The 19838-nt window shown below is 38.0% G+C and overlaps 1 protein-coding gene across 4 annotated transcripts in view; it reads left to right on the top strand.

The window, feature by feature from the left end:
- LOC129437334 (uncharacterized) overlaps positions 1 to 18194 on the top strand; it is a 70304-nt gene extending 52110 nt beyond the window's left edge. For 2 of the 4 annotated variants that reach the window (XM_055195478.2, XM_055195488.2), the window contains 6 exons: positions 4190 to 4492; positions 4671 to 4931; positions 5105 to 5212; positions 5396 to 5460; positions 14528 to 14602; positions 17676 to 18194. In XM_055195478.2, coding sequence (XP_055051453.2) covers positions 4190 to 4492; positions 4671 to 4931; positions 5105 to 5212; positions 5396 to 5460; positions 14528 to 14602; positions 17676 to 17762 — 899 coding nt within the window. In that variant the 3' untranslated portion in view covers positions 17763 to 18194. Of the gene's footprint in view, positions 1 to 2824; positions 3546 to 4189; positions 4493 to 4670; positions 4932 to 5104; positions 5213 to 5395; positions 5461 to 14527; positions 14603 to 17675 lie in introns of those variants that run through there. The other 2 variants (XM_055195482.2, XM_055195496.2) reach the window with 2 other exon arrangements.
- Positions 18195 to 19838: the final 1644 nt, after the last annotated feature.

A 19838-nucleotide genomic window follows, 5' to 3' on the forward strand; every position in this document is an offset into this window, starting at 1 on the left:
GTGTTTTGTTTTTCCAGTAAAAATTAGAAATTAATGTATCTAATGTTTTAAACCATTTATCTGTGGGTGTTACTGGGAGCATTGAGAATAGATAGTTCATTTGTGGTAAAATCTTCATTTTGACTGTAGCAATGCGGCCAATAAGTGATAATGGGAGGTTAGTCCAGCGTTTGAGATCATCAGTAATTTTCTTTAAAATGGGTGAATAATTAAGATTAAATAACTCTGACAGTTTGGAGAAAATATTGATACCCAAATATGTAATGTTGCCCGTGTGGAGCGGGAGAGACCATTGTGTTGATCACAAGTCGAATCCAGTCAGATTCAGATGTGTGAATCATCCAAAGACCATATTTGTCCACAAATGCGTTTAATCCGTGAAATATAGCTATATAGTCTATTGTTTACATCAGATTTCGCATGAACATCTGGTAATAGAATATAATATACAATCTGAGGACTATTTACATTGTAACATGTAAGGGTATATGAGATTACATTTACGTTTTGGTAAACACATGAACCCGCCTTCAAAGTTTGTATTTAAAATAGATAGGCAGTATAACAGATAATCCAAACAGCGCCGTCGAAAACGTGACATCCTTTAGGGATGTAACCAATCGCTCGGTTGCTCCTCTATCAGCCAATGACTTCATGGAAAATATTGATAGACAAAACATGTAGCCAATTATATAACGAATTCAACAATCTCTGTGTGACTTTTTTGTGTGTGTTTGACTTCATGCTGCACTGCAAGAACTGACAGGCAGATGACGACAAAGTACCATGAGAGCGAGTCGAAATTAAACTACTCTGTAAGATTGCTCTCGCGGTACTTTGACATCATCCGACTGCGGCGCCGCATAAAGTCGAACAAGCCAGTGACACGGCTGACGTAAGACGCGGCTGACTTTTATTTGTTGCGCCCCAACTTTTTTTGTTTGTTTTTGTGCACCCGAGCTTCGTTTACAGTCTGGGGAGACGCATGCTGTAAGTTTGAAAAAAAAACTTAGCAAACATGTCTGAGGAACAGATCAGCCGCGTCACTACAGTCACGTGACTTCACGTGGTTCACAACAGAACCGAAAGAGAAGACAATGCTCTGTCTTATGAGTTTAGAACGACATAAGGGTAAGTCATTAATGACATTATTTTCATTTTTGGGCGAACTATCCTTATTTAGTAGTCACGGTGTTCCCCCTTGGGGGCATGGGCGAAAATAAAAGCCGCTTATCTAGTATGTAAATACACACAGACAATGATGCACGCTAGAATCTCTGGAAAAACAAGCCGATTTCAACCGCAAAATGTACCCTTTTAAATATACAAAAACTGCTATCTCAAACATGGAGAGGCTTCTTCATGATCCCCTGCAAAAAAAAGGAAAATCACAAATTTTGAGAAAAAAAAACTTTATCATTATCTCGGAAGTTGTGCCCTCCTACGCACTTCCGCTCAATTTAATTTTCCTTCAGTACTACGCCTGGGATTTCGGTCTATTCTAGCGTTTCGATAATAAAATTTTTTGTAGGACCAATCAGCGAACAGAGGGAGTGGCTGAAAACGATGCATTGATGTTGTGTGTCATTGTGCGTCAACGACCGAAGCAGCGTTTTGTTAATGATTAGACCCAGCTTCGACAGTTGACTGAATACATTATTGTCAAACAGAGATGGGGACTCGAGTTTGAGACTCGGACTCGAGTGCGACTTAAGTCGCACACACAGTGACTTCAGACTCGACTTGAGACTCGACCCTCAAAGACTTCAGACTCGAATTGGACGACTCGTGAACAATGTTTATTTTAAGGAAACGTCTGATGAGCTCGCTGTCATAGCTCCCTCCGTTACCTACAACCTGCCCACGACGTAACACGTGACGTATCTGCTCCGCGCACGCGGCCGCGAACATACATGAATGCACCGGCCGCTGCTGTGGCATTCATCCGAAGCTTTGGGTAGTGCTGTGATGGATCCGCGGTTCGGCTGGCATGCGATTTGCGGATTAATATGCAATTTAAATAGGGTAAGTTTATCACTGTTTCTAAGGCTTGCAATTGTTTAAATGGTTAAACAATTTAACCGCAAAAAGGCGCTCAAGTGAGCAGATTTCTGTACGCACATGCGGTTAAGTGTGTCCGGTCCAGCTCCAGAGTTGCGCTACTTTGTGTCATACTGTAGTGTAGTCCATCAACATACTTTTGCTGAATAGAGCAATGAAAAACAACGTAACGTTTTTATGTGAAGCGACTGCTGCCTCTTCTTCCTGAAGCGCTCCGCCTGTGTTTGAGCAAGCGTTTAGTGCCCTCAGTAGTGTACATACAGAGAGAAGTGTTTCAAAAGTTAAGCCAACATAAAATCTTTATTTTCTGGACAAGGCACATACATACACGCAAAATGATCTCACAGTATTCTTTTTCTAATAAAACATTTTTGTTTATGTCTTAAGAAACCAGTCAGAAACCAGTCTGGGCTTATTTGTTCTTAATAAAGAGACAGTAACCTCAATTAACCTACTTAAGTCTGTGTCATTTATGTTAATCAAACAACCCAAGACAAACAGAAAATCACTTCTATTGCTCAATAATAATAATAAGAATAATATTTAATTTGTACAATAAAGACAGTGTTATAATCCATTTAATTTAATTTCTGTACATAATGCTAATTTTAGACCTTACTTAATGTGCAACTATGTTCCTTTTTATAAATGTTTATAATTTCTTTATTTGTTATTAGAGTTTTATTTGTTACAACGAGACTTGAGACTTGACTTGGACTCGAGCCCAGAGACTTCAGAATTGACTTGGACTCAAGCTCAAAGACTTCAGACTTGACTTGGACTCGAGCTCAAAGACTTCAGACTTGACTCGGACTCGAGCTCAGAGACTTGTGAACATCCTTGTTGTCAAATATAATTTTAAAATTTACAATTGTTCCTTGAACTCTTAAATTCGATGAACAAAGTCTGCATCTCTCTTCGACAGACATCTTTTTCTAATCGTTGTTGTTTTCTGGACAGTTACATTTAAGTATATGTCACGACCACACGTTAGCGATTGGCTATGGCAGATCCTGAGTGACTCTGGGCAGATCAAACAGTGTTGAACTTTAACAGAGAACCCACCTACAAGAAGGTAAACGTTTCTCAATGTAGAGAGCCCAGACTCTCTGTACAAATTAAATGTACGAGAGTCTGGTAGAACCAGGCTACATGAACTGCAGAATGATGGCCAAATTTGAACCCACAGTTGTTACAGTGCCATTCTGTCTTCCCAGTCATCGGCCTCCGGACTTCAATTCCCACAATCCTCTTCACTTCCTCACCTGAACTGTGTTTATCATCCTCACCTGACTGTCATTATGTTCATCACTTTATTGTTTAAATATTCTGCTGTTTCCTTTGTCTTTGTCCGTTTTTGTCTTTGTTACATGTTAAGTTGTGTTGGTGTATGTTTGATTATTGTATATTCCAATTGTTAAAAGTTAAATGTTTGTTTATCTCGTTGTTCTTGTCTTCATCGTTCACCACCAACTGTGACAACAGTAAGGGCAATACAGAGTGTATTAACACAATTTGCTACCAGCTGTACTTTACTTTCTGTGTATCTTGATTGACAGAAGAGTCGACCACTCAGCAATAACCATTCCATTTGCGCAATATAGAGTACCTACCATTTCTGGTTTGTAGATTTGTCATTGTGTTTATGGTTTGTTTTTTGTTTCTAATTTGTTATTTTGTTTTCAAATACACTGAATCCCAGCCTCAGGCCCTTCAGAAATAAGGGATTGTTGGCAGAATTCATTAAGAGTCTGTTAAAAAAAATGCTAATTTACATGAAAACATGTCAGATGCACTTGGTGGGTTTTGCATCTGAGCTCTTTATAAGTTTCCCATCGCTTCACCTCGGAAGGCATTTAATAAATTTGTTTTAGTTTCTGAAGATAGATGAATGTAAATTTTGGAGCTTTAAAAATTACGCACTTTAAAAATTACACACTATCCAATGCCATTATAAATTATTATATAATATTGTTTGGCTGAAATAAGTCATATACACCTAGGATAGTTTGAGGGTGAGTAAAAGATGAGCTAATTTTCATTATAGGGTAAAATATATAATTTTAAAATGAGTTATTATGTATTTATGTAATATTATGTACCTGAAATTGTTTGCTTTGTATTGTAGGATTGTGTGCTGAAACAGAAGTAGTGCACAGGGCAGTTGGGAGCTCCCTGGAACTAATTCCAGATCATCCAAAAACAAATCTAACTGATGTTAAATGGACATTCAATGAGACAGTCTTTGCTGAGTATACTAAGAATGAGCTGAAGCTGCTGAGAGATAACTTATTTGCCGGATGGTTAGAGAAAGGTGATATAAGCATTACAGTTAATAATCTTCAGCTTCAGGACTCTGGACTTTTTTCAATTGTTCAAGAAGGACACAGTGGGCAATATGAAACAAAATTCATTCAGCTGCATGTACATGGTAAGATTAACTGCTTGACATTCTCTCAATATCATTACAAAATTACTCAGCAAACAAACATAAACAATGTATACACAATTAGAATTAAACATAAATAAAGCAACATGTAGTAAGGTAAACATATTAACTTAACAATTATCACAGCGTCATTGGAATCTTTTTGTATTTTCTTATATAGATCTCATCAGAAATGTAACAATTGAGCACAATGAAATCTGGTTGCAATCAAAAAACATATGCACATTTAATCTTTGGTGTCTGGTGTCCGATAATGTAAATACATCCTACCACTGGAGTGGCTATCCGAATAATAAGGGATCACACTTAAATATCAGTCTAACTCCAGAAGTGAGTGCCACATTAAACTGCACAGTCAGCAACATAGTCAGTGTTAATTATACTACTAAGACTGTGAAGTGCTCAGAGACACTTGGACAAGGTATATCATTTGGTCTCCTATACAGATTTGTTTTTGCAGATAACAAATGCTTTTTTGTTTGAGTATCTTACTTTTTCAAAGCCAGTTTTACAATACTGTGCAAGTTTTTATTTTAATGTTTAATTGGTATTATACAGTATTTGACTACAATTTGGTTTAATTAAACATTGCAGGTTTTCTAAAGAAGAACTTGTTGCTCATTTCAATAGTCGCTGGAGCTGTGTGTATTGCCGTGGCCATTGGAATCATAGCAGTGTGCTATAGGCGCAGGGCTCAGAAAGGTGTGTTTGAAAAGTGTGAGCATAATATAAGTTCTGCTGTGACAAATATTATGTCATTTTGTCATAATGTTTTAATCATTTTCTTCTGATTTACAGCATTACAAAGATAGTTCACATCAAAATTAAAATCATTCCCTCATGTCATTCCAAACATGTATGATATGGTATTTTACATTATTTCAGGAAAGGGGGAGAGTGAGGCTGGAATTACAGTTTATGAAGATGTAAACGTTGACCCTGTTGCAAAGGTGAGCTGCCTATTCCAGTGGGCCTGCTGTATTGGATTAGCTATTCACCTTTAAAGTATCCTTAACTCATTCCCCGCCAGCCTTTTGTTTTTTAAAAAGTTGCCTGTTAGCATTTTTGTGATTTTTCAATTTTCACAGAAGTTTCACAAAAATTTTTTATACATTTAACTGACGGGATAACTCGTCAATGGTGGGGAAAGAGTTTAAATGTCATGAGAATGTAAATCACTTTAGTACAAAACCGTTTCTGTTAAAGAGGGAATATTTTCCCTTGGAAATGATAAGGGAATTTTTTATAATTAAAAGGTATATTTACTCCATATTGTTACTGCTGTAATTACAAGATTACAATGTGTAAAAAGCATTCATGTCTTCATAGTAAATTCAATTCAATTCAATTAAATTCAATTTTATTTATATAGCGCTTTTCACAATACTCAATTGTTTCAAAGCAGCTTTACATTAAATGAAGCAGTAAAAGCACAGAAAAACGACAGATAGCACAACATAATACACAATAGCATAAGCAGTCAGATTTGCTGCGGCTATGACTCGACATTATGAGCGAGCGTATTACTAATGTAACGTCTAGGAGAAGAAGCTAAGTTAAGCCTTGGCAGGCTACCTCCCCGGGGTAAAAAACCCCCTAGGAGAAAAAAAACAAAACCCCCGGGTTGTTTAGCCGAGGAAATAAAAAATAAAAAGTCCTAGGAGGGAAAAACCCTTGGGAGATATACATGTATATAAACACATATAAACGGATAAGGAGATTAAGCGGAGATTAAGCGGAGATTTAACGGAGATTAAGCGGGTTCTGCCGGTGATCGTTGGTCAGGCATCAGCTGGGCATCACATTGAGGGACGACCAGTAGATCAGAGGTGTGCCGACTTTCACATCTACCGGAACTGGGTCTGTTTGTCTCATTGTCCTCAGGGTCGAGGACGAGACAGGGAGAGAAAAACAAAATCATATTAGCGTAGGGGCCGTTCACATGTAATGCAAGTGTCACACAGTGATGTGGTTTAATCAGCTTAGTTTCAGACAGACTAACTATTGCGGCATAATTATATTATCCACAGTTGAGGATTTTGCAAATTGGGGGCCCACTGCGACGGTATATATGGTAACTAAGGGTCACCCTCCGATTTTTAAGAGAAAATGAAACCTGTCGACCCGTTTGACTAAGGCCTGTAACCCCACTGTCGTCGTTAATGCAGGTTCAGTGGCAAACGGGTCTATATTGCATACTATTCACAAGACACATGAAAGCGACAAAATCGCAACCTGACCATACGTGCCAACCCGTTTGACTAAGGCTGGAGGCCCCACTGTCGTCGTTAATGCAAGTTCAGTGGCAAACGGGTCAGTATGGCATACTATTCACAAGACACACGAAAATGTCAAAATCACAACCCAACCATACGTGCCAACCCGTTTGACTAAGGCTGGAGGCCCCACTGTCGTCGTTAATGCAGGTTCAGTTGCAAACGGGTTTGTATGGCATACTATTCACAAGAACACGAAAGTTCCAAAATCGCAATCCGACTATAGGTTAAGATAAGGTTTTTATTTATTTATTTGGTTGGTCTGTGTTATGACCGCGAGTGCTTTGTTCCGTACAAATAACTATTTCGAGTTAAGTACTTTTACTAGACAAATTATGCGAATGCTTTGTTGAAGAGAAAAGTTTTAAGTCTAGATTTAAAATTATCGACTGTGTCTGATTCTCGGACATCGGTTGGTAAATCATTCCAGAGCTTAGGGGCTAAGTAGGAAAATGACCTTCCACTTTTAGACACTTTTGATAGTCTAGGGATAATCAAGAGACCAGAATTTTGCGACCATAGTGTGCGTGATGGATTGTATTCTGATAGTAATTCTCTAAGATATGAGGGTGCTAGGCCATTTAAAGCTTTGTAGGTGATTAGTGATATTTTAAATTGTATGCGATATTTAACTGGTAGCCAGTGTAAAGATGCCAGAATTGGGCTTATGTGGTCGTACTTTTTAGATCGAGTAAGTACCCTTGCGGAAGCGTTTTGAACTAGCTGAAGCTTGTTTACTTGATTTGCATGGCATCCCCCGAGTAGCGAGTTACAATAGTCTATTCTAGAGGTCATAAAAGCATGGATAAGCTTCTCTGCGTCAGATGTAGACAGTATATGGCGTATTTTCGAGATATTTCTAAGATGGAAGAATGCTGTGCGGCAGACGTTGGCGATATGACTATCGAAGGATAAGTTGCTGTCGAACATCACACCTAAGTTCCTAACCGTGGAAGATGGCACCACAGTGCAGCCATCTATGTGCAACTTATAATCTGACATATTATGTTTGTAGCGATTCGGTTCAATAATAAGTATCTCTGTCTTATTGGAGTTCAGCTTAAGAAAGTTATGTGCCATCCAGTCACTAACATCGCTAAGGCAGTCTGTTAGCTTAGAAAACGTGTGTGTTTCGCTGGGATGTGAGGAGATGTAAAGCTGGGTATCATCCGCATAGCAGTGAAAACTTATGTTATGTTTCCTGATAATGTCTCCTAGAGGTAACATGTATAACGAGAACAGGATAGGACCTAAAACCGATCCCTGCGGTACACCGTATTTAACCAGGGAGTGATATGACTCTTCCTCGTTTACATAAACAAAGTGATAGCGATTGGTTAGATACGACCTAAACCAGGCTAGCGCCTGACCACTGATACCAACATAGTTTTCTAGTCTATTGAGTAAGATTGTATGATCTATTGTGTCAAAGGCTGCACTAAGGTCTAATAATATAAGAATTGAGATTTCACCACGATCGGATGTTAATAGGAGGTCATTTGTAACTCTAAGCAGCGCTGTCTCTGTGCTATGGTGGGGCCTGAATCCTGATTGGAACTTTTCATATGTACTATTATTTGTCAAGAATGTGCGTAACTGGCTTGCCACTACCTTTTCTAATATTTTCGAAAGAAAAGGGAGATTTGAGATTGGTCTAAAGTTATTAAGCTCTCCCTGATCAAGCTGTGGTTTTTTAATCAGCGGTTTAATAACTGCTAGTTTGAAAGCTGTTGGAACGTATCCTATTTCTAGCGATGAGTTAAAGATATTTAGAACCGGGGTTGACACTACAGGGAATACCTCTTTAAGTAGTTTTGTGGGAACGGGGTCTAATATACAGGACGATGATTTGGATGATGTAACTAGTCTAGAGAGCTCATCTATTGTAGTAGGTTTAAATGAATCAAGATGTTCGTATGGTAGTCTAGTGTTAAGTGAACTAACGGGTAGAGTGGTGGCTGCCTGTGTAGCTACGATGTTTTCCCTTATAGCCGTAATTTTGTTAGAAAAGAAGTTCATGAAGTCGTTACTATTGTGTTGGAGTTTACTATTGGTTTCTGTTTGTTCTTTGTTTCTAGTCAGTTTTGCAACGGTGCTAAAGAGGAAACGAGGGTTATTATGATTCTCATTTATAAGCTTGCTAATATAGGTAGATCTGGCGGTTTTAATAGCCTGTCTGTAGTGTTTAACACTATCTTTCCATGCTGCACGCCATACCTCTAACTTTGTGCTTCTATAATTTCTTTCCATTTTCCTAGTTGCCTTTTTGAGTGCTGCGGTGTGATGATCATACCATGGAGCTGGCGGTTTTTCTTTGATTCTCTTTTTTCGAATGGGAGCAACGGCATCCAATGTGTTAGAACAGACATTGTTTAGGTTTTCTATTACAATATCTAGATCGTCACAGTTATCTGCTACATGTTTAATTTGGGACAGGTCTGGAAGAGTGCTAATAAAGCTATCTTTAGTGGTGGAAATTATTGTTCTGGCTAATCTGTAGCATGTTGTGGATTGAGTGATCCTATCTAGAAGTACAGTGTATGACACAAGGTAATGGTCAGAAACTGCATCACTCTGAGGTGATATTTTGATGTCATTAATATTGAGCCCGAGTGACAGAATTAAGTCTAATGTGTGCTTACGAGTATGCGTTGGCCCTGTCACGTTTTGTCTAATATTGAGAGAATTTAGAACATCCATAAACGCACGTCCTAGTGCATCTTTTGGGTTATCCACATGAATATTAAAATCACCAACGATTAGAGCTTTATCTACAGTGACTACAAGCTCAGACAGGAAATCTGCTATTTCTTTAAGGAAATCTGCATGGTGGCCCGGAGGTCTATAGATTGTAGCTAAGGCAAAAGAGAGCTGTTTGTGGTTACGATCAGTTATTTCCATATTTAACAACATTAGTTCAAATGATTTAAATTTTTGTTCAGATTTTTGGTTTACTTTAAAAATTTTGTTGTATATTGTAGCTACACCACCCCCTCTCCCCTTTAACCGAGGTTCGTGTTTATAATAATAGTCTTGTGGGGTGGATTTGTTTAAACTAATGTAGTCGTCTGCTTTAAGCCAGGTTTCTGTTAAACAGAGTGCATCTAAGTTTTGGTCTGTAACTGATTCATTGACAATAGGTTCTTTATTGGTAAGTGATCTAATGTTAAGAAGGCCGAATTTTAACATTCGAGGTTCATCTGTTAATGTATTGTTTTCTAATTTTATATTAATCAGATTTGTACCAGATGTGGCAAGCGGTGCTCTGTATTTATTTGTTCGGGGAACAGATACAGTTGAAATGTGTTGATATTCTGGTAAAATTGACTCGAAGTGCTGGGATATAAGTGATCTTGGCATATCACGGCAGCTAAGGTTAAGCCGATCCGTCTGTTTCCTGACCTGTACCCTGGATAGTCAGACTGTATTAGAAGTAAGACTATTGGTCAGATTTATAGAGAGAATCGCCCTTCCTTCCTGAGACGGTTGGAGGCCATCTCTCTTTAGCAGGTCTGGTCTCCCCCGGAAATGCTTCCAATTGTCTATAAACCCTACGTTATGCTGAGGGCACCATTTTGACATCCAGTCGTGAAGAGACAATAATCTACTGTAAGTTTCATCCCCCCGGTAGGCGGGGAGGGGACCAGAGCATATTACATTGTCTGACATTGTTTTAGCAATTTCACATATCTCTTTAATATTATCTTTGGTGATCTCCGACTGGCGGAGTCTGGTGTCATTCGTGCCGGCGTGAATAACAATTTTAGAAAACTTACGCTTAGCATTAGCCAGCACTTTAAGTTTTGATCTAATGTCTGAAGACCTGGCTCCCGGTATACAATCGACTATGGTGGCTGGTGCCTCAATGTTCGCGTTCCTAAGTATCGAATCTCCAATAACCAAGGCACTATTAACAGACGTCTCAGTCGGTGTATTGCTTAGAATATCGAACCTGTTTGAAATTACCAGGGGGGTCTTGGGTGGGCACCGGAAACGACTGTGCCGCCTGACAGTCACCCAGTTAGTCGGCCGCCTTGACTCAGATGACGGAACCGAGCTATGTGTATTACGTTTAACACTAGGCGCACCCGAAACAGTTTTTGTAGCATTAGCGGTATTCGCGTTTGTAGCATTAGCGATATTAGCGTTTGTAGCATTAGAGGTATTAGCTTTGTAGCATTAGCGGTATTAACGTTTGTAGCATTAGCGGTATTGCTGTCATCAACTAGCGTTTGGATGCGCGCTTCTAGTTCTGCAATCTTCTCCGTCAGCCTTACTACTTCAATACACTTAGCACAAGTAAACCCCTCTATGCTGATGGAAGAAGCTAAACTGTACATGTGGCAAGTAATGCAGGTTACAATAACAAGCGGAGTCTTACCGCTTTCATGCTGGGTGATGGCGTCTTCGGTCACCTGGACGCAGTCCGTTAAGCTACATCGCGAGGGAAGCTCTCTCGCAGCACGCCCCGATCGCCTGCGGACATCTGTAGCCAGGGTGATGTGAGGCACGCTGAATCTGCGAAGGACGGGCAGCAGCTCCACCACGGCTTCCCGATCGCTTTCATTCTGGGCGATGGCGTCTCCATTCCCTCGAGTGCGGTCCGTGAAGCTGCACCGTGTAGGGTGTTCGCTTTTTGCACTTCTCGGTCGCTTGTGGACGTCTGGAGCCTGGGTGAACTGGGCGCTGTACGTCGCGTAGGATCTGCGATAACCGGGTATCAACTGCTCCACAGCTTCCCGCTCAGGTGAGGAAAGGTCTGAATAGCATACATTGGATGAGTCCACCATTAGATTGGCAAATGGTAACTAAAGCCGGCACCTGTTTGTTGATGCTAGCGGGCTATATGCTAACACTGGGTGTTTAGTAGTGATAAATCGTTTCACGTGGTAGTACTGCTCAATAGTCGTCACGGTAAAGTATTCTTGAGATAAACGAATATGTTATATTATATAAATAGGAACAAGGTAGTCAGAAAATAGGATTTGGATGATAAACTCGACGGAGCTCTGATGCACGATGCTCAAGGTGTGTGTGTTACGCAAAAACGTCAGATTGGAGCCAGTTATCCCGTCAGTTAAATTCAACTCGTTTTTGAAGCAACATACGTCAGCGCTTTACACCTTCCAAATTGAAGTATGTTACTCACAAGTTAGATGTGTCTGAATTCACTTTTACTAATTTAACGACAGGAAAAACGGTAAAAGTGTTGTTCCTATTCTTGTAATGAGTAATGGTCATTTATTTTCAGTAATGGAAGTAAAAATAGCAGGCTTTTATTTTCTGTAAATGGAAGCATAGCCTACATGATCATGGTAATCTCAAAGAATAATGTACAAATATGCAAGAAAATGTTTGTACTCTTAAAAATACTTTAATTTTAACAAGAGATAAAGAATTTACAAAAATGTTAAAGCATTTCTTAAAAAGGTTCTCATCTCATCATATCCACAGGTGCAATGTCATCATATACAATAAATCCGTGGGGTACCATTTAATTTTTTTTTAAATAAATGCAATATTTGCATTTGTTTAAAGCAAAACATTTAATTACTTACCAGTCTATAGGTGAAGCAGCTCTTTACCCCTTTTAACGTCTTTTAATCAGTCCTCATTTATGTCCAAGAGACTCAATAATAATCTTTTACATTTTAATCCTTTAATTTTTTATATTTAAAAACGTTTGTGTGGTGCTGCTCATCCGTGTGTGTGTGTGTGTGTGTGTGTGTGTGTGTGCGTGCGTGCGTGCGTGTGTGTGTGTGATAAGCAAATACATGTTGTCATCCCATTTATAGTCGCATATTACTAACGCGCTCTTTAAACAACAAATACAACATTGCGCCACTGACTTTAGACCAGATTTTAGTTGCCTCAAAATAGCGCCTTCAGACCAGAAAGCCCATGGGCACAAAATTGAGCACAAATGCATTTGCTATTTAAATACCTTGGCCCTAAACGTGAAAATGATAATTACACTGGGTTGAAACTAGCAAAAGCCAGTTGAGTCGCGCATAGCTCTGCATTGTGCCGGGTGTATGATAGGGCCCAAACAGGCCACTGTTTCACAGTGTGCTTTAATAGTCACATCAATGGAAAATAGTCATCAAGTGTCCCGTTGGCGAGTAAGGATAGTCAGGGTCCTTACCAGTGCCCAAGCCCGTGTATATGATGCACTGATTCATGATCTAGGGATCTAGGGAACTAATTGAGATTGCAAATGGCTCACTTCATGTGGACTTGCAGTCTTCTAAACTGACAATGGCAATGCGTTTGCATGTCCGTTAAGTCCAAAAGACCGTAGCGTGTCCCATTTGCTATTTTAAGTTTGAAAGGGTGCTCATGGGCACCCCCTTTACTGTCAATATGCGCCCTTGATCCGCATATAGCATCACACGGGTAAGTTGTCACACTGTTAATAACTCCAACACTAGAGGCTCTATCTCAAAAATCAAATAGCCACTTTATGTGACTTCTTCTTCTATAGTGAACTTCCTGTTCACATGTGGTCAAGATCACTGTAATCTGAGGTTAGCACAATTTTCTTATTTTTCTGCTTAAAAAGTAAAAAAAAATCACTTTACATTTTATGCAATACAACTTTGTTAGGTGTGAATGTTTAAAATGATTATTTTGCACAAAATAGAGGAGACCGTAAAGTGTCTTTTGATACTTTAGCTAAAGTGATATGATGAGCTAAACTTGAGATTTAGACAACATTAGCACACAAGTAAGTATGGGGCAAGTTGTCTCAATGACTTTGGGGCAAGTCGTCACATCTGACAACTTGCCCCTGTACAAACAAACACATCGAACATGCTCAGAAAACATGATATAGAAAAGAATAAGCCTCAATCTAGCAAAAAGCTGTTTCAAAAGAAAGGGAAGCAGAAATCTGGACCTATGAAAAACAAGGCAGCTAAAAGAAGAAAAATCATGCAAGAGTCATCATCAGATGATGAAGAGTGCTTCTGCCTCGTCTGTGTAGAGCCATTTTCAAAGAGTCGTCCAAAGGAGACCTGGGTAAAATGTGTAAAATGCAACAATTGGGCCCATGATGCTTGCACCTCAGGCCAGGCAATTTATGTGTGTCAGAATTGTGATTCTGGAGATGAGTCCTATTAGTCATACAGGGCATCTGTTTTGTTCAGAGGTTAAACATGTTAAGTTAAGCAAGTTATCTGCAGCGTTCCATTCAGTTATCTGGTTTTATGTGAAAGCCATAGAACATTTGAACCAAAGTGCAAAGTAAAGTGGTCTTGCCACTTAATTGAAATGTGCATTATTTGGATTGAAATAATTGTTTTTCCAGATTCTCCAGGCACGGATGTTTATATTTCCAGTTTGGTTTGAGTTTAAAAATTAAAATCAATATTCACAATTAAGTAGTTGTGTTCTTATTTTTAGATAATCTAGTGTGACAACTTACCCGCCCTAGTGTGACAACTTACCCTCCGATGGGGCAAATTGTCACAAGTGCACAGTCACTATTCAACAGTCTACAACTCTGTAATGAGATAAGATATAAAGATGTTATGAATACAACATATGTGCCCAAGACTTCCTTCTTTCATTTGGTATGAGATTTATACCATTTTGATGTATGGTGCTCAGTAAATGTTAGACAGTGTGAAAAGTGTGACAACATACCCCGCTCTCCCCTACATCATATTTTATCTAACAATTTTACACTTGATACAAGGATTTTCTGCTATATGCTAACTAGATCTAATTTATATTACAGAAACGTTCAGACAGTACTATAAATGGAACTTCTATTTATGAAACCGTGCAGGATGTGAGAGTCACATCAAATATGGTTGGTATTCACACACACAAAACATTTAGCTTGTTATAGTGCTAAAAATATTAAAGCAATACTCCAGCCAAATATCAAAATTACCCCATGATTTACTGACCCTCAAGCAATCCGAGATACATATGTCCATCATCTTTCATACAAACACATTTGGAGTTTTTTTAGTAAATGCCCTTGATCTTCCAAGCTTATAATGATAAAAACCAGGGATCAGGGAACAACTTTTGACTTTTAAGGCCAAAAAAGTGCATCCATCCTTCACAAAGGTAATCCATGTGGCTCCAAAGGGTTCATAAAGGTCTTTTGTGGGTAATCGATGCAATTTTGTGAAAAAAATCCATATTTTACATTTAATAAACTATATGAAGCAAAACGAGATAAACCCATTTTTTAACATTTTTGTCAAAACATGTTTATTATTATGTTATCATGTTATTATTTTGTTTTATGGTGCTACTTAGTGTAACGGGTTGGCTTAAAGAAAGCGATGAGAAGGGGAATCCATGTGCAAAAGGTGTTTATTATGTAAAATCCCAAAAAGGGCCAGCAAACAAATCCAGAGGGTAATCCACAATCGTAATTCCATAGACAGGCAAAATATATCAGGGCAGGCGGCAATACAGGCAAAATCCAAATAAACAGGCACAGGTCAAAAAACAGGCAGATACAGATTAACAGAAACAGATACAGGTAACAGGCAGATAAAGACAGGGGATGGCGATGTAATAATCAGCCAGGAACAGCTATACAGGAAGTGACTTAAATACAAAACAGACAGAAAGTGTGAACTGTGACATGACATGATGTATTTCAAAATAAAAGTCCGAACAGAGCAGAGTAACAAAATACAAGTACAAATAACAAAAATACACAGAATACAGAACAAAACCATTACACTTAGCTGTATTTTTTTTAAGTTATGAAGGTTTAAATCAAAAAAACCAACTGCAGTTGCATTGAAATTAATTGGAATGCACAACCAAAAAACGAGATTTCTGAACAATTAAAAAAACGGTGGTTATCTCGTTTTGCAACGAAACTCTTCATATTACTAGCTTTCGGTAAAGGCTCACTAAAGCAACGCACCCATGGCAACCAATGCTTACTACGCTAAAACTCTCTTTTGAATCGAGTCCAAGATGTCATTGTTACTGGAAGCTAGTGATTACAGTTTATCAAGTTTGAAATATGGATATTTTTCTTACAAGACAATTACCCGCGAAGACCTTTATTAACCCCTTGGAGTGCCATGTTGTTAACCTCTGTAAAGTAATGTTTGGGGGTGATTAAAATATGGGGCAAATCCCTTTAATATCCATAGAATGTATTACATACAGTAATATGCCCATTCATTAAAATTTACTTTGAAAAAATGTTTGTTGAAATGCCAAAGGAACACCAGGAACATACTGCATTTCATCTGTTTTTTGTTTGTTTGTTTGTATGTTTGTTTTTTATTGTGTGACCCTGTCTGTGAAATCCAATGTTGTTTACATTATGTAGGATGATTTTATGTAAATTTTATGTAAAGAGTAAACCACCAAAAGTGACATGGGTTTTCACAGACAGGCTCAGATACTATTGATCACTGGATGTAAAAAGCTGTGTAACTAAAGCTCTCATTGCACCACAAAAGCTTGCACAAGCCAAAGCCCTATAGCAGCTATCCAGAACTGTGATGCCTAGACAGACAATCTCCATTATATAATCTTATATAGTACATCTTCATTAAAGGAGTCGGGCCAAAAATGAAAATTAAGATTTTTCTTGTAGCTGTGTGACTTACTTTTGTGAAGAATTGATTGATGGACAAATGCAACTCGGGTGGCTTGAGGGTGTCGTGGTGTAATTTCCATTGTTGGCCTAACTGTCACTTTAAGGGCCAGATTTACTAAACAGGGCAAACTAGTGTAAGAGGGCAATTTAAAAGTCCTGATGGGAGTGGAAATTGATGCAGGTCATTTTACGGTCATGTCAAATATTTTCATAATGCAAGAGCAGAGCAAATTATTGTAAAATTTAAGGCATGCTTTTTTGGCCATTTAAAAATGGTGCAAATACCAGTTAATTGACTCACACAAACCTAGTAAATCGTTTTGCACGATTAATTAAAATACTCCTCCCATAAATTTTGCATCAGAAAGAGAAACTCCTATAAATGTGTATGCAATAAGGTCAGTCGCAAAAAGTGTCCACACCTTTTCAGCGCTAATTTTCACTGTCTTTAGTTTTTTAGTAGAGAAAGAGCCATTTGCGCTGGCGAAAGTTATTAGTAAATCTGGCCCTATATGTATTAAAATCAAAGTACATTTTCAGAAAAATGGTCCCTAGCTATCACTGGGGCAGTGCACTTTCAAAAGGTATAACTTTACAAAGAGTTTATGGTAAACTAGGAACCTTTTTTTAACCATTTTGACAGTATACAATGGCATCTGAAACATGTATTTCGCTGTAGTACTTTTTCCTGTAAGGCAGTCACGCAGAGAATGTATATTTTGTATAACTTGGACCAATATATAATTGCTGGGAACAACATTAATTTCTGTAGAGCTAATGAGTCATATTTAATAGAAGACCCACTCAACATAAAGTATAATTTGGAGGTTTCACTGTCTGTGAACCATTAGCTGATTAGATGATCAAAAATGTAAATGAATCTAAGATTGGAAATGCACTTAACATGAAGACTGCATATTAAAGGCGGGGTGCATGATTTTTGAAAAACACTTTGGAAATAGGAGTCGGGCCGAGTAACAAAACACACCTGTAGCCAATCAGCAGTAAGGGGCATGTCTACTAACCAACATCGTTGCCTGGGTTGCGTATGTGTGCGGCGGGTCTTTCAAAAAAAATGTCCAGATTCTACTGGGGTAGGGGCGTGTTTGTTTATGTAATTTCAAATGTCAATATTGGCTTTCATAGATCATGCACCCCGCCTCTAATTTTTAGCTTTTATTTTGTGCTTAAATAGAAATTTGTTAAACTACATAGAATAAACAGGTTTCTAGGAATTGTCTCGCATTTACGAGAATGTGAAATTTCTTATCTGATCACCCATTTGCTTTCCCTATAGCCTCAGACCGTTTATGACAAAATCAGCTATCAACGTCAGCAAGTGGTCACGCCCAGCACTTCCTCTCCCTACCAAAAAGTTCTGTGAGTGTGACACAGACTATTTATGCTTAAAGTTCAATTCCAGTCTTTGGATCAGTTTCATTACTATTTACCATATATTCATGTGTATTATTAACAGAATCTGATGGCCTGAAACTGTAACCAAACAAAATATATTTTGCAATAAAAAACTGTAGGCATTTACTAGAATGAAAAGACACTTGCATGATTTTTTGGCATTAAACATGTTCAGTATTGAATGTAGCTAAAAGAAATGTTTGTTGATGATGTATTATATAAGGTTTGAGATAAAAATTCTATCCGTTTGTTATGTCAGCTGCTTTTCTGTGATACGAAGTAAAGATTAAACAAAAGTCATTTTGTGATCATTCCAATAATTATATCTTCTTATATTGTTGTTAAGTGTTAATTAATTATTATGGTACTTAAAAAGCAAATAAACGAGTTCTATACCTTATGTCTATGTAATCAGATTAGTTATTGGGCATAAACTGTATGAAAACATAAATACACATAAATTCAACACATAAATTCTGATCACTACAATTTGCAGATACTGTGCTGCAGTATTGATTTTTTTTTAGTATACATTTACATTATTAAATTTTTTTAAAGAAAGAACAGACCCTCCCCACACAGCAGCAGACTCCTGTGCGGATCCACGTTCAAGTCGCCAAACCCGCGTGACTGTCACATTCGTTTTGGAGCCGCGCAGAGGATCAGCTCCGCTTCCGGCAGCGCCATAAATTCTACTGTCAAACAGTGGATCCTGAACGGACCTATGTCGGATCCTCGGACACGCCTTTACTGATTGGTTAAACAATGCACACCTGTCAATCGAGACTTTCTTGCTGGGACACAGTTCAGCTGAACCCTCTTTTGAGTAAGTATTGATTTATTGATATAATTGTGGCAGTAAACATTGTTTTTTAATCATCCTGTATACTAATGATTGGAATGCGTTGATATTAGGAAAACTTGAGCATGTTCACTAGTGGATAATGGTTAAGCCCTAGCTGTGCATTATTAAGTTTACATGTTGGCAATTTTGGTGTAGTGTATCTGCCATCTTCTTTATAATGAAAATTAATCTTTGGCAATTTAATCATTGTTTGACTCGGTTCAGACTCACGGTCACACTGCAAGATGCCATGTGACCTAATCAGTAACTAAATGAATGCAGGTGTCAGTCAGAGCGACTGTGTGGTTGGTAAAGACAATCTTCTCATCTGTTATTTTGAGCGTCTGTTAACAGGGTGATTTAACCAGAGGTGTGTAACGAATTTCATTTACAGTTTTGGGTAACTAGTACTTTTAAAGTGATTTTTAAGGATACATTTACTCAAGTACATTTCTAGTGAAAAAACTGTACTTTTACTTCATTCGGTGGCATTACTATGATAAGCATACTTGACTTTGGATGCTACATACCATAAACATCTGTCTGTTTGATTACAGGTGCTGTGTTCAACCTGGCAACAAGGAGACGTGTAATGGGAGAAATGATTAAATAATAAAAAAACATTTTTGTTGAGCAACTTCGTCTTTCTCCAGTTATTCATTGTCAGATGTTTTAGCTGTGCATAGTGCAGCATTTCATTGAAGTTGTAGCCTAATAGATCAAGTATTTTATGTTTGCACTGACCTGGGCCTATAATGCACTAAATTAGGTTTTGACCACAAAAATAATATTTTCAACAAAAACAGAATATGCTATAACTGTCCATAAATGTAAATGGCAATTTTATATTTCCATTGAGTAGTATTGTACATTAAATTGATATCTTTTAGTGAAACTTTTCTGTTAGGCCTATATTTACAATATTGTTAGGTTAAAAATACAAGACGCAGATTTAAGGTTCTATATTGCTGCAGTGGCCAGGCCTAGTGATAGTTTTGGTTTTATCCTTTAGTTTAGTTTATCCTATTTTATCCTACAGTAAGAAGGGATTTTGAATTTGAAACACTCAAAAAAATGATTCATTGGATTAACTCAATAAAATTGTGGGCAGGATTTCCATCCAATATGAATGTGTACCCCTAACTCATAAAAAACTGCTTCACACAACAAAAATATATTGAGTTAGTCCAACTCAATTTA

Source organism: Misgurnus anguillicaudatus, chromosome 21 (assembly GCF_027580225.2).
Source record: "Misgurnus anguillicaudatus chromosome 21, ASM2758022v2, whole genome shotgun sequence".
In the NCBI taxonomy this organism is placed as follows: domain Eukaryota; kingdom Metazoa; phylum Chordata; class Actinopteri; order Cypriniformes; family Cobitidae; genus Misgurnus; species Misgurnus anguillicaudatus.